This window comes from Plectropomus leopardus, chromosome 13 (genome assembly GCF_026936395.1).
Source record: "Plectropomus leopardus strain MGB_pleo_1.0 chromosome 13, ASM2693639v1, whole genome shotgun sequence".
Lineage (NCBI taxonomy): Eukaryota > Metazoa > Chordata > Actinopteri > Perciformes > Serranidae > Plectropomus > Plectropomus leopardus.
The window spans coordinates 16,647,776-16,662,999 of NC_142188.1; the positions used below are offsets into that span (position 1 = coordinate 16,647,776).

The 15,224-nt window shown below is 41.2% G+C and overlaps 2 protein-coding genes across 5 annotated transcripts in view; one reads left to right on the top strand and one right to left on the bottom strand.

Annotated features, from left to right (window-relative positions):
• The first annotated feature begins 3,225 nt into the window (after positions 1-3,225).
• LOC121954221 (leucine-rich glioma-inactivated protein 1-like) lies at positions 3,226-10,618 on the top strand. The gene is made up of 8 exons (XM_042501567.2): positions 3,226-3,967; positions 4,166-4,237; positions 4,778-4,849; positions 4,933-5,004; positions 6,524-6,595; positions 7,016-7,185; positions 7,293-7,457; positions 8,904-10,618. The coding sequence occupies exons 1-8, from the start codon at positions 3,771-3,773 to the stop codon at positions 9,719-9,721; spliced, it is 1,638 nt and encodes a 545-aa protein (XP_042357501.1). The 5' UTR covers positions 3,226-3,770; the 3' UTR covers positions 9,722-10,618.
• A 165-nt stretch (positions 10,619-10,783) lies between these two features.
• LOC121954220 (serine/threonine-protein kinase MARK1-like) overlaps positions 10,784-15,224 on the bottom strand; it is a 38,533-nt gene continuing 34,092 nt past the window's right edge. For 2 of the 4 annotated variants that reach the window (XM_088086124.1, XM_088086123.1), the window contains exons 14-19: positions 14,926-15,017; positions 14,659-14,799; positions 14,206-14,457; positions 13,578-13,604; positions 12,907-12,951; positions 10,784-12,494 (exon numbers count right to left, since the gene is read on the bottom strand). In XM_088086124.1, coding sequence (XP_087942250.1) covers positions 12,149-12,494; positions 12,907-12,951; positions 13,578-13,604; positions 14,206-14,457; positions 14,659-14,799; positions 14,926-15,017 — 903 coding nt within the window. In that variant the 3' untranslated portion in view covers positions 10,784-12,148. The remainder of the gene's footprint in view (positions 12,495-12,906; positions 12,952-13,577; positions 13,605-14,205; positions 14,458-14,658; positions 14,800-14,925; positions 15,018-15,224) is intronic. The other 2 variants (XM_042501566.2, XM_042501565.2) reach the window with 1 other exon arrangement.

The window sequence follows — 15,224 nt, forward strand, 5'->3', positions numbered from 1 at the left end:
TACACGAGACGTGTATTACTTACTGACTTGGAACTAGATTCAGACATCTGACATTCATTCATCAGATATAAATGGCAATGGAATATGCATGTGTTGTAACTACCCCAGATCTCTACACTAACTTTAATATCACACTTTACAAAGAGTGCATGAACACGAAAATATATAAACTCCTTTGTTGGCTGCAGTTAACAAAGGTGTACATGTGATTTAATGGATCTTTAAAATATGCGAAGAAGCATATCAGTCTCGCATACATCCAAAAATCCAATTTAAGGCAGGTGTTGGACCAATAAAAGACAGCAATAAAAGATGCAGAAAAGTCTGCACACTGTTGCTCCCTTCAGTGCAATTTATTAACACATCCACAAGTGACATGTGTGCTAATAAATGTGTGTACGTAAGGGACCTACAGTGTGCAGACCTTTCCTCTTCTTTTTATTGCTATGTTAAAAGTATGTAAACAAAGTCATGCATGGTGACGTTTGACCTCTGACTGTTTGACATGATGTTTGACCTCACTTGGGATGGTTAGCAGATAATGTGGTGCGTCATAGTTGAAAATCCCTAGAAGATCCCTTGCAGGAAAACATATCGCTGCCTCCCTGCAGCTTCCTACTGTAACTGTAAAAATCTATTCAACAGTACAAAATGTATAATCTTTAACTTATACAGCCTTCCTTTATTGTAACTTAAGGTCCACTTTTTTAGTTATTAAGGTTTAAAGTGTAGATTTCATTTTAACTTTTTTCTACTCTTTTGATATTAAGAAAAAAATATTTTGAATATTCTCAGCAGTGATGGTAAGTTACTGTGTGTCAGATAATTATTATCTAATCATGTAGTGGTAGAGGTATTTTATTTTGGTCCTTTCCCAAAAGCAATTGAACAAATAACATAGAGCCAAGCCATTTGATTTACTGGAAAATAAAAAGGAAAACAGGAAAAATAGATAAAAAAAGGTGTAGGCTGAAGCTTAGATATAGATTTAATACGAAAATATATACAAAAAGGAGAAACAATACAAAACCATGCACATGATGTGCATATTGTCTTGTGTGTCTGCCATAATACTCAGAGGTAATCATCTCCTTGGTGTGAGACTGACAGGTGGCGTGCAAACTTCATAGTTCATACAGGAACCACAGAGTATCTCAGTTACAAAAGCCAGTCAGTCACGTCATGGGAGGTAATCCAGCTTTGTGGACTGAGCAGACACCTTAAGACATCATGTTGGTTCATAGGTCAAACAGCAAAGCAAAAGTGAGACTGGAGCTGGAGGGGCACTTCTTCAATTCAGCACCATGACATGAATAAATCTGTCAAATTATGATTGTTATGTATGAATAGTATGAATATTTATTTCTAATGTACTGTGATTTAAAACCTCACTGATATTGATAATAACTAATTTAAGATTAAAATAGCTTTAAATGAAAAACTAAATCAGAAAGAGAAAATAAAAAAAGACAGATAGGGGATGCATGATAATTTTTATTTAGAAAATCCAAACAGAATACCTTTAAAGAGCTGAGGGCTTATATATCAATCCAGCTCTGACAGGCTCTATATTTCCCTCTAGTGGGGAGATAAGGCCATCAGGGAAAACAGCTTTTACACCTGCAACAAGAAAAAGGTAAACTGCTATGCAGAAAACCTATAATATAGATCCCAAAAGTCAATAATCAGTCAGAAACACCAGGCTCAGGCGTATCAATAGCTACAGACATCGCTGCACTCAAATAGTTGCTGGACAGTGTGTGTTCTATTCTGGCCATGAATGACGGCATTTATGAAGAAAAGACACTACCCATCATCTTGCAGCACAACAATAATATCCTCTGTTCTCCTCTTAGTTCAAAAGCTGCTTATGAGAAAAGACGTCTCTTCCAGCTCCTCCATGTACAAATTTCCCCTCTTTTCTCAACAAGTCTCTTTCTCACTGGTAGTAATAGTTTTATTCTTCCACTCTTCCCACTAAAAGAGGAAAGCAGGAAGCCTCCCAGAGCACAATCCTACCCCCCTGCTTTCATTTTCCAAGCTAAATTGTATTATCAGTTTAAGCAGACACTGGATATCAAATGGTGTAATCAAATCAGCTCCAGAGCACCATGTATTTATTCAGAGACCTTTTCAAACTCCCTGCACATGTTTCTTCCCAGAAGGCTCTGACGCATGCGGCCCTGCCAGGCACAGTGAGTAAACATATTAATCTTACAACTCTAGAGGGATCTACAAAATTAAATGGCAAATAAGAAGACCTTACAGGGCTTCAATGTCATGTCTGACAAAGCATCAGAGAGCAGTGGAATAAAACTGAAAAACAATGTCTTTGTATATGTACATGTGGATACACAACCACGTGTTGATGTGTGCTTATGAGTGTGTGTGCGTGTGTTTATGGTACCCGTTGCAATGTCCTATGCTGGCCAAATGGATCCTCTGGCTGAAATTTAGTAGTTGTTTGTAAATTATGGGTTATGAATTTAGTTTATACTTCCTCCTACTCCTTTTCAATTACATAAGGTTTAATTTCTTGTCGCTTATTAGAATCTATCCATTGAGTCTATCATTCATTTCTTTCATTGACATTTTGTTTACTTGTCTCTTGTTCTGTTTTGTGTGTTTTTTGTGTGTTTTACACAAATATATGTCACATCAAATATCAAAGTAGGCCTAGTTACATTTCTTCAAATGAACTTGCATATATGCACCAGTAACTGATGATAATGATGATGATTATTATTAGTTATATTCTTATAGATGTTTTGTGTTGTGTTTTCAACTTTATGTATTTTTCAAGCTTGTATATTTAATCAATATGTTAATATATAGTATATTTAATATCATTTCATAATGTAATTTTAAAAATACTTATGTGTGAAATGAAATCAAGAGAATGTCATGCAGAAAAACAGGATGTGAGCAAAGACCTGTCCTTTGTGTGTGAGGGGGATGGGGTTTAATTGACCGAGCAGATGTCAGGATGACAGGAGGGCTTCCCCACACCCCTTCATCACAGCCGCATTTTGCATCCACCAGTCGCCATGGAAACCGCGTGCAAACCAGGAAATCAACCCAAAATGTGCAACAAAAAAAAGGAGAACATTTGGAAAAAAAACACACGATTATAATGACAATAATAACACAATACATATCATGGATGGTGGGGCACCCTGAGCCAATACTCCAGCTATATTTTCATGATGACATTTGATTTTCGTCGGGTTTCCCACCCGCTTCCCGCATAGAAAGCCCGTGTGCGTCTGCGCCACCAGGCAGCAATCCGCTGGCTCATGTCAGAGCTTCATTTTATCTCGCTGATTCACGAAAAATTTCACAATTCCGCTGCGTATTGGGCGGACTCCTCCGGGAGCTCGACACGGAGAGCGTTAGCTGAAATCATAGGCGTGGTTTTGGATGGAGATGCTCCGTCTGCTCCCGCTGGGATCCCCACCTGCCTTCACACCGCGTTTGTCACCACGCCAGCTGGTGTTTTCCTGAGCTTGAGCCACTAGAGCGCGAATTTGATTACATTTTGGGGGAATATTGATTTTTTCGTTTAGGGTGGGTGCATTGTAATAACAGCTCTGTGGACGTACGGGGCGCCCGGTTTAATCACCTCCAGAGCGAGAGGCGGCGGCGGCGGCGCACGGCACTTGGCGGAGATAAACAGGAGCGGACAGCGCGTCGCTTGGCCTCCAGCAGCAGCAGGAACCACAGCGGAGACCCTGGTTCATGTGCAGGGCTGATCGACGCGCAGGTCAAAGATGGAAAAAACACGCAAGATGTCCAAACGATCGACTTGGCTTTGCGTACTTGTAGTGGCGTCTGTTTTGCTTGTGGTGGACAGCAAGAGAGCCAGGCAGCCGCGCTGTCCCTCATCATGTACATGTACCAAAGATAACGCGTTGTGCGAAAGCGCAGGACTGATCCCTCGCAGCTTCCCCCCCGATGTCATATCACTGTAAGTCTTATTTTTTTTTATTATTTTATAAAGAAATCATCCGCAGTGCTTTCACAGATTTACAAAACTCATCTCTGCTAGTTGTATGTTGATTTTCTGCTGATGCACAGAAATCCAAGGAGCAGATTGAAGACAGTCTTTGCTTCAAAGGCTAACCAGTGTGTCTTTGCTGTCTGTCGTGTGTCCTCCCTCCAACAGATCATTCGTAAAGTCTGAATTCACTGAAATCCCGAAAGAGAGCTTCATCCACACGCCTGCCCTGCATCTCCTGTGAGAAATCTCTCTGAAGCTTTTTGTTCTTCAGTCTTTGTTGCATGCTGTCAGTCCCCCAGTGAGGTGACCAACGCCATGTTTAAAGACATCTCCCCACTGATGCTATATTAGAATGGTTATTGATCAGAATAGGGAGCTTAAACAATCATCACAATGGAGAATTTTCCTTTTTGAATTTGGTGTTCATATGGTAGAGTAGTCTCTATGCAGGGCAGTCTTGTCTTAACATGTATAAGTGCATATTGTAAATAAGACCTGGTTTCAAGAGCTGATTTATTAATGGGGAATCCCCCCTTTTGAAGAGGGAATCCCCCAATGCTCCTGTCTTATAGGGTGGGTTATTGACTGAGTCACCATGTCCTTCAAAACAAACATGTAAGGCTGCAGGAATCCTGATGGAGCATTGATCCTAGTCTTTGATGTATTTGGGTCACTGTTTTAAAGAAAGAAGGTGATGGTTTTCTATCTGCTGCTAATGAGGGACATCAGCTTGTTGTGAGCAGGAATAATAAAAATGTTATGGATGTCTCTGCACAGCCTCTTCACAGCCAACAACCTGGAGTCTATTAACGAGGATGCTTTCCTTGGTCTTCCTCATCTGGAATATTTGTGAGTAAATGATACAAATTTATTCTGGAAGCTGTTTGCAAGAGATGTGCTCCTTTTCTCATGCATTTCAACACCTCTTTCAGGTTCATCGAAAACAACCAAATCAAGTCTATTTCCCCACATGCTTTTCGTGGACTGAAAACCTTAGTACATCTGTAAGTACTGTAATCTGTAATACTGTTTTTTTTTCTTACCCTGTGCAAAAAATGGAGCTATTCTTCTCGAAAAATAGCACTAATACTGAAGTGATGATGCAATTTCTGTTCTGTTTTGACATACAGTCTTATCACAGATTAGTTATTTGTAAGCAAGAATGTAAAGAAGCTTTCTGTTTGCATCAGTAGAAAATGTAATCTGTCTGCAGGTGCAGGCAAGAATTGTTGCCGTGAAATGCTGACAAAGTTTATTACATAATATGTATTGCCACACCAACATTTTTGTGACGCTGTGCAGGTGTTGACATGATTATGAATCCAATCTTGTCACTTTCACATTCAACTTAATGTGGAAACAGACAACTTTCTCCCACCTAGAGTTCCCAAGTTGTGTTATTGTTGCCGCCACTGTTGTGAAGACAACCAAATTACTTCCTGTTTTTCTCAGAGCTGAGCAACCAGTTTCTTTTTTTACCTTGGCTATTATACTGTCTGCCATTTGTGCTCCTGGGGATTGTATCTGAAAAGAACTTAAGGCCCAGACGCACCAAATCAAAATAAAAGAACGAGTAGCAACAAAGGATGACTGTATTGTTGCCTCATGTCGCCTCTGTCAGCCAAAAAGTTGCACCTAAATACATCTCAGAAACTACAGCCAATGGCAAATTACACATACATTCTGTGCTGAGTTGGCTGAAAAAGGCGACAAGGACCGACCAGTGCCAACGGTACAGGACACACCGCAAAGACCAGAGTGACAAATGCTCACTACCGACCCAACATTGACCTACAGGCGACTATAAGCTTTTTGTGTCAGGACCCGTCACATAGATACTCTGTGGTAAATGGGGATAATTACTGAGAGCGGGGACACAAAAGCACTGTCCTCTTCCTGTTTTGGTTATGCAATGGTTGATGCAAAGCTTTTGTGGTGTAAATTGAGCCTTTCCTGACAGAATTGCGTTGTCAAAATTAGGTTTACAGGTAAACAATATAAATGCTGATGGTGTCATTATTCTATAGCAATTACAATTTGCAATCAACATTTACCTCATAATGACGAAAGTTACAGGTATAGTAAATTAAGCAAAATCTCTTCAGTTCTTCATCGTCAGCAGAACGAATTCCCCATTTAAAAGTTGAGTAAGCCAACTAAGATGTCTGTTGAAAACAAAGACAAGATGATGTCATATTTGAGACAAAGCTCAGAGAAAAATAAAATAAAGCACAACAATCGTCTCAACAAAGAGAAGTAATTCCCGTCTTTTTTGTAGCAGTCAGAGCCTTAAAATGTGCTGAGGAGGCAGCTCTAAAAATAGCTTAATGTTTCCTCAAACTCACAATAAGCAATGTTCTTGCCTTCAGTCTCCAGAGTGGCTATATGTTCCCAAGCTCTTTAATAGATACATTACTCTGCAAAAAAATGCTGCATAACAACATCCACATTTACTGGGAATTCCTCTTACAAATTCCTCTTACAATAAGTGGTGTATTTGATCATTTTTCTCTCTTTTTCCAGGAGTCTGGCCTACAATAATCTGGAAACTCTGCCCAAAGATTTGTTCAAGGGTCTTGAGGCATTGACAAAAGTGTGAGTACAGTATAAATGTCAATCCTGCTTTATCTGGAAACAAAGAGATAAATTACATAATGTTACATAACTACAAGTGTAATGTATGCTATCGAGGGCGATGCGTTCTTCTATATATAGACCTCTGTATCATTATTCCACTTCAGTCAAGGCTTGAAAAATGTGTGGGTGGTGCTATTAACGCCATTAAAATTACATGCGGCAGTGAGGAAGAGAGATAGTTTGCAATCGATCACCCGCTGAAGATGTTCAGTTCTCCTTTATAGTCCCTCTTAATATTAATGAGCACAAAGTGAAGGCGTGAGGGCCAGAGAGCAACGGCAGTGGTTATACTCCAGTGACTGTTTGAAAATAAAAATCCATTCAAAACGCCCAGAGCATTCCTGTTTGATGTCAGTTTGGTGTTTTTTATCCCTTCAGAGACTTGCGAGGGAACCAGTTCACCTGTGACTGTAAGCTGAAGTGGTTGGTGGAGTGGATATACAGCACCAACGCCACAGTAGATCAGATTTACTGTAAAGGCCCGGCCTCGCAGCTGGACAAGAAGATCAATGATCTGGTGCCACAATCCTTCGACTGCATCACCACAGGTGGAGCACAGAAAATACAGATAATTTCACTTTATTTTTCTTGAAATCATCAAGGCCTTCTTGACTTTTTCAGTGTTATTTAAAGTATGTTTTTGTTTTTCTCACAGAGTTTGCATCTTATCAGTCCCTGAAATTTGAATCCATATCTGTGGAGGCGTTTTCCTTTGGGAATGATCAGTATGTGGTGTTTGCCCAGCCCTTCATAGGGAAATGCAGCTTTCTGGAGTGGGATCATGTGGAGATGGTGTTCAGAAACTATGACGATATTGACAGTAAGTAAAAGTCAAGGGTCTATACTCAATGTGAGAAATCAAAACAGACTTGGACTTTAACACCAATAACTCGTGACTTCACATGAACATTAGGCCTTTTGACTTGAAAATACTTGATACCTTCTCCCAAAAACAAAGACTAACAAGTATGTTTTTTAAAAGATGTGCCAAGAATCAATTAATTTCCCTTAATTTCCTAAATTCCCAGCAAGCATGGGTGAATTATGAGACAATGGGCACAGAGATGCATAAGACAGAGGAGCAAGTTTTGTGTTTCTTTGTCATCTGTCACAGCTCCTACTTGAAAACTCAAACGCATGACTCAGAAAGCAGAGAGTCTACTGAGGAAAAAACAGTGCAAGGATGCCAAGGCAATTCACAAATTAAGGGATCAGGCTGAAGCAGAACCTAGATCAGAAAGTCACAATGCAGATAAGAAATGTCAGAAACCTAAGGGATGGGGCACAAAGATAGTCTGGCAGACAGCTAGTTAAACTAGACTGCTATATATAGTCAGGAGCTAATGGGGGAACGAGGAGCAGGTGAATGATGATCAGCAGGTGAAGTGAATCTACTGATGAGGGCAGGCAGGGGGAGCGGCAGGGTCTGAAATGACAGCAGTAAGAATAATAGACCCGTTGGATAAACAGTCCAAGTGAAAGAATGATATATTAATTCTAAACCATGACAGTCTCTGTGTGATTTTTTTTTTTGGGGGGTCTCTTTGGGGCAATTTGGGGTTGTTTTGTGTTGCATTGTAGTTGTTGTGCATCTCTTTCTTTTTGTGTCTATTTGTGGTATTTTTAAGATAACACCAGATGGGTTCTTCATTTGAGGGACATTTTGCAAGTGAAGGTGGGGGGTCCCCCTGATACTTTGGGCCCCTGGGCCTGTGCCCTGTAGGCCTGTTCAATAATCCATCCTTGCCAGCAAATCAACTCTTGATTCCTCAGATGATCCACTTTAAACCAATCTGACAGCATCCAGTCAAGTGGCAAGAAAAAACCATGCAGGACTAATGTTACATCACTAATAATATCATGGCTACATCTTTAAACTTTGTTTGACATTTGGGGTTGCACAAAGAGTGGTTAGTGGATGTTAATATCAACACAGTGAGTTGAGATTATCTGAACAGTTTAACAACTTTTTGACAAACTTGTTTGACAAAATGGTGTATATATTATTAATCTGCTGTTAAACTGGTGAAGAGGGTAATATGACTTTTTTTAAGACTCGAGAGTTAAATTAAGGACTTGGGACTTGATTGCAAAAACTTGAGACTTGCAAAATAATAATGGTTCTGCCTCTAAATATGCTGTCGTGATTGTTAAAGAGCAGGGTTTTTTTTTTTTGAGAAAAGGGTGAGATTGAAGGAGGAGCCACTAGATGGAGACATGCATCCGAGACAAATTTGTTTTTTTCTGCTTTCTCTCTGTTCACCAGGCACATCCACAGTGATTTGTAAACCTCTGGTCATTGACAACCAGCTCTTTGTCATCGTGGCTCAGCTGTTTGGTGGCTCGCACATTTATAAGCGTGACACCTCCGCCAACAAATTCATCAAACTCCAAGGCATTGACATCCTCAAAATCCGCAAACCAAATGATGTTGAGACGTTCCGCATCGATGGAGAGTCCTTCTTTGTCATAGCAGACAGCTCCAAAGCTGGATCCACCACCATCTACAAGTGGAACGGCAATGGCTTCTACTCTCACCAGTCGCTCCATCCATGGTACCGGGACACAGACGTGGAGTACATGGAGATCTCCTCCAAACCTCACCTGATCCTGTCCAGCAGCTCCCAGAGGCCGGTCATCTACCAGTGGAACAAAAGCACCAAGCTGTTTGACAGACGCACCGACATCCCAGAGATGGAGGACGTCTACGCTGTGAAGCATTTTCAGGTCAAATCAGACCTCTTCATCTGTCTGACGCGCTTCATTGGCGACTCCAAGGTGATGCGGTGGGATGGGGCCCTCTTTAGAGAGTTGCAGACCATGCCCTCCCGTGGCTCCATGGTGTTCCAGCCCTTCTCTGTGGGCAGCTGGCAGTACGCAATCCTGGGCAGCGATTACTCTTTCACCCAGGTGTACCGCTGGGATGCAAAGAAGGGCGAGTTTGTGCATTTCCAGGAGCTGAACATCCAGGCACCGAGGGCCTTCTCTCCAGTCTCCATAGACAACCGGCAGTTCTTGTTGGCCTCAAGTTTCAAAGGGAAAACTCAGATTTATGAGCACCTGGTCATTGATCTGAGCAACTGATTGTTTTTGTGACTGGTTGTTTTCTGTTGCAGCAGATCCTGACCAAACTGCAACTACAGTCAGGTGATCCTAACTTGACAAAGGCAGGCATTACTCTTTTTTTAAATCTTCCATTGAAATCAGCGCATGATACATGAAAAGATTAATACATGTGTCTCAACCAAATATATTTGGCTGAGATGCATGTTGAGTTCAATGCATGCACCTCAAGTTAGGATTGGACCCGACATGTTGTCAAGACATTAATGCATGACCAGGGCCGCACACGGGCCGTCCCATCCTGACGAATGCAACACCCACGCTCATTAATCCATTAAATCTCGCCAGTAGGTTCTTTTTTGTGTTTTAAGCTTTTCATGTGACTCAGCAATGTTTATACATTTGTAATCTCATATATTTATCTACAGAAAGTAATGGTACTTTTTAACCTATTAACATGTTTAACTGAACAAATCTGCCAAAATGAAATGTTTACATTTTTCTGTCTTTCCACTTGTACGCTAAAAAGAATTTGTAAATGAAGTTTTTGTAAGTTTAAGAGGGACCATGCCAGTTCGATACATATTTGTTAAGGAAAATGATTTGTAATTTGGAAATAATATCAACAGAAATGTGTGAGAATCTACCTGTAAATCCTTGCAACTCACATTTTTATCTTTAATGGTTTGTATAATGTTTAAAGTATTGAAATTACAGTTTTTCATAAGAAGTATGGAAACATTTTGGGCACACACAGGAACTATTTTCACACACTTAAAGAAGCTGAAAGAGGATATTGTTCATAATGCTTTGACTAACATGTATGCCAAATACATCAACTGTGTCATGGTTAGGATTAAGTTATTGACTAATATCATGCTATTTAGAGTCAATAAAGGTTTACATTATTAACTGTCATCGAGCTTCCTGCTGGCACTGTGTAGCGTGACAATGGTTCAATGTAAAATGCCGACACCTGGTCTTCAAAGCAAAACAACATTAACACATCTACTTAATTGCTTGAGGGAATCTTATTAGTTGTGTAACTATGGATTCAGATCTTGGAAATAAAATAAAAATAAATACAAACAAATAAAATCCTTTTTATTTTCTCCAACAAAGTGCACGCCTCAATTCTACAAAGCAGCACATTACAATGTAATGGAATAAATACAATAAAATCCGCTGAATTAAAAAAAAAAAGAAAAAAAAGAAAAAGAAAAACACAAGCAAGGAGATACACAAGTACCTGCACAATCACACTGGTGGCAGGACTAAATCGGGCTCTTTAGAAAGGCTCAGTGAGACAAACTGCTTCTTTTGTGGTGATTGTTTGACTTTTCGTGCATCTTCAATCCTTTGGATGAAGACCTCCCGTCCTCAGCTTTCTAAAGAAAACCGATTTAAACCCCTGCGTTTTTTTTTTGTAATTGAGGACTACCAAACTAACATGAAAGAAACACAGGTGCATACTCTCATGTTCATACACATCACCCTGGAAAACTTGTGCAATTGCAGCAGGATCTCCAAATCACCTACCTACTGCTGAGAGAAAATAAAGTGAACACATTTTCAGTTTGAACCGAAGTCACTACTCAAGTCTATGTGGTGCAACTTAGTGTTTTTTTCCATAGGCAAATAAAATATAACATAAAAGGCAAGGGAACACATCCCTTAATACTCCACAAAATAATTTAGTGCTCTTTAAATAAAATTAAAAACACTATTTTCATATGGTGGCTCTTAAAAAAAGAATTAAAAAAAAGAAAAACTCACAGACTGAAAGGATAATGCTTTAAGAGACATCAATTATATTAGGAAAGAACTGAAATCCCATGAAAAAAGACAGTATTGACAATAAAATTCTGTACAGAACGCAAAATTAATATACAATACAGTACCTGCAGATGTTATGCATACAGTACAATTCTCTTTTTACATAGTTTTAGTATGGGCTCCAGCCTGATCTATATACTGACTTAACACAGGTGGAAAAGCGGCTATTTTAGCTTTCAGTAATTTTAATGGTTATTCAGCGAGGAGTAGATCTTGTAGTAGGCGTTTAGAAAAAGAGATTGAAAACATTATTGCAGGATGGTCATCTTCAGTTGCATACTGCATGTGTTACATGAATGTGTGCTATGACGAGGAGCAGCGGGCTGATGAGAGAGACAGAGGACCGGACGGAAGAGAAAAAAAAGGGGGGGGGTTTAGCTGTTTTTGCTATCTCTCTGTCACAGAGGTTAAACCTTGTGATATCTCTCTGATCCACTACCCTGTACAGTACATTCGTGGCCAGTATTGCACGTTACCAGCCGAGTCCACCCTGATTCTGCGAGGTGAGGACCTTCAGTGCTGAATTTTTGTCCTGTAAGTCAACACTAATCCAGTGATGAGATGAGACCATAACCAGAGCTCATTGAAGACCGACTGGGACTCCATCTGCCGTCACAGTTTGAGCTCATTGGCAATTTTGCAGGCGATATTCTTAAAGGCGATGGACGTGCCTGATATTCTCTTGAAGCGCACGCCGTTGAGTGAAAGGCGGGGCAGCTTGCACACCTCCATCTCCCATTGGACCAGGTTGTCCTGGCGTGCGTCGCCGTGGACGCAGAAAAGCAGGAAGCGTTCACGCTGCTCATAATCGCAGCTGTTGGCGTCCAGAACCTTTCGGATCTCCCTCATCATCTCGGCGGGCTCCATGGAGGAGGTGGTCTTCATGCTCCAGGTGAAGCGAAGCGAGCGAGGCTTGGAGTCCCGACCGCCGTCCTCCTTAGTATCTCCTGAAGCACTTCTACAACAACAGAAGAAGACAGAATGGAGTGAGGCATTGAAGGAGGTTACAGCTTTTCTATGAAATCAAACCAAATCCAAATGTATTCATAAACATGTTTGAAAACAACAATAGTTGACCAATGTGCTGTACAAACCAACAAAAAGCAAAAACTACAAAAACAATAGACAATGCTGTCAAAGACAATAGAAAAATACAATAACTAACAATAAAAACACAAGCAAACTACGCAATATAAATAATGCAGCAGTAACACAAAGAACAGCTTAAAAGAAAAAAACAGACAATAATATATCAAAGTTAAACTCATAGTGAGTTAAAAGGCAGAGAATAAAAATGCATTTTAAGATGGGATTTATAAACAGGCCATGTAGGGGCAAGCCTAACATCTACATTGCAATCAAATTCTCACCTTGGTGTTTCTGTCCTGGCACTGGCCTCTCCCTCACTAGGCACCCTGAAATAAACCAGGAATACACAGTTACTCCCACGAGCTGATGTCAACATGAGTCCCCCATGTGTTACAAACACCACCCCCATCATCACTGGACACACAGCGGGGGTGTCAGGCATCATGCCAGGAAAGAGTCCACACTCCTGGGTATCAGGGTTCAGCACACAATGAGGTGACTGTGACTTCTCGATGCACATATGACTGTAGCCCCTTCACAACAACCGAATGCATCATCCTGTCTACTGAACGCTACCTTTCCTTAATCCCCACTGATCTGTAAGGAGTGGAAAAGTGGTTCTAAATCTTTGATTCGGCCTGCATAATATGCCTGATCTTTTCTCTGAAGCTCAGCATGAAGACGGGGGAGAGTAAGGAGAGGAAAGCCAGCGACTTGAGAAGCAGATATCGTGGCTTAGCTTAGTACAGGGAAAGCTGGTGAGCCGTGAGGTTTGTTCTCGAGGCGGTGAACACAAGGGGAGGAAGTACACGGCATAACAAGGGTGTCAGTAGGCAAGGATGTGGTGTAGTGGGCAGATACGTAGGGGGTTAAGGAAACACGGGCCAAGGTCATAGTGGGCACTTTTTTTTGGAAAGGGGGGACAGGTGCAGCAAGCGTTGTGTTCTCCTACCTCCGGGTCGACCTGAAAGACAGAGCTCTATGCGGGGAGAGAAGGAGAGAAAGCTGTGAGCCTCGAGCAGATGGGCCAGCGTGAAGGTGACACAAGGAGCTAACTGCATGATGTGGTCCCGTCCTTTGCTTGTCATGATGACAGCAAAGGGGAACAGTGAGGATGTATAATGAGCACTAAGGAGGAGGAGATCAGAGAGTGTGTCTGCGGTAAAGAGGCAGGGACAGCGTGAGAAGCTTTCTTTGTTTTCACTGCTGAAAAACTTCACATCCAAACATCCGAACACAAGTACCCTTGAATGTGCTGATTGTAACTCTGAAGAAAGGCAGTCATTCCCACGTTGTCAAATACCAACGCTTTGGGTTGCTAGTTCGGACTGACTACCGACCCAAAGCATCTAACAAACTGGGGATTAGAATCAAATATGAACTATTTTTCTCTAGAGTTACATACACAGGGTTCCTACAGCTTACAGCAAGTGGAATTTAAGACTTTTTCAGTGTCACTCTAAATGAAATTTAAGACTGATTTCACTATATCCAAAATTGGGGAGGGGGATTAAACGTGGGGTACAAGAAGTATTAAAAACTACAGTGTCTCATTTGTGCAGCCGCTTGTCTCCACTAACCTGCGGACAAACTTGGAGGTGATCTTGCTGATGATCCCAGTGGAGGTGCCCCTGCGCTGCTGAGCGAGAGCCCCTGTATCATGGGACAATGTGGGTGAAGCCGGGGGGCCGTTGTAGGTGGCACTACGCCGGTCTCTGAGCTGAGCTCCGTGAAAGGTACTGCGACTGGTGGTACCACGGGGGAAACGGTTCTTCTCTGGGGTGCTAATACTGTGTGCAGATGGAGAGGTGGAGGGACCCCGCGGAGAGGAGCTGCAGCATAAACATTACAGGACAAATCACTACACATGTCAAAAGATTCTGTTAGTCAGCAGGCCCGCTGTGTATAACTGTAGTATAAATCACATTATCGGTATTACTATCTTTGCCACAAACAGGCTGTTACATAAAAAATACACACAGTTGTGATTGCACAATTATTGCACGTGGGCAGGTGACGATCAGGCTGCTCACCTGGCTTTCAGCTCTGTGTTGTCATCGATGGGGGGCAGTGTGCTCTTTGAAGGATGCCCTGACGATGACATGGACTTGGTGTGACGAGGTCGAGTGGAGCTCATTGCAGTCGATGGGGTGCTTCCTGACACCTCAGTTAAACTGGGGATCAAGGATGAAGATATTTCACCAAAACTTGGTCATTTGTACAAAAGAGGTTTGAATTATGCACTAGAAATTAGACAAAAAGATGACTCAGACAGACTGAAAGACATTGTGTCTGTTTACCTGCTGTCTTTGCCATTGGGAATAGCTGAATAGCGGTCAGTAGAGGATCGTTCACACACATATGTGTTCCTGCGAGTCATTGATCCATTGGTCTGTTTGTGGAAAGTGAGAAAAAAAGTTAAAGCATGTCAGTATTACTGAAGCCCAGTAAAATATAATTTTCTGGACATTTTGTTTTTGTAATATCTAATACTCTTCCCTAGTCAATTTCAGATCATTACATACCACTGTTTAATATTTTTTTACAGTTTGCAAAATATTTCTTGCCAAGTTGCTCATTATGTGGCTTTTTTCCTGCA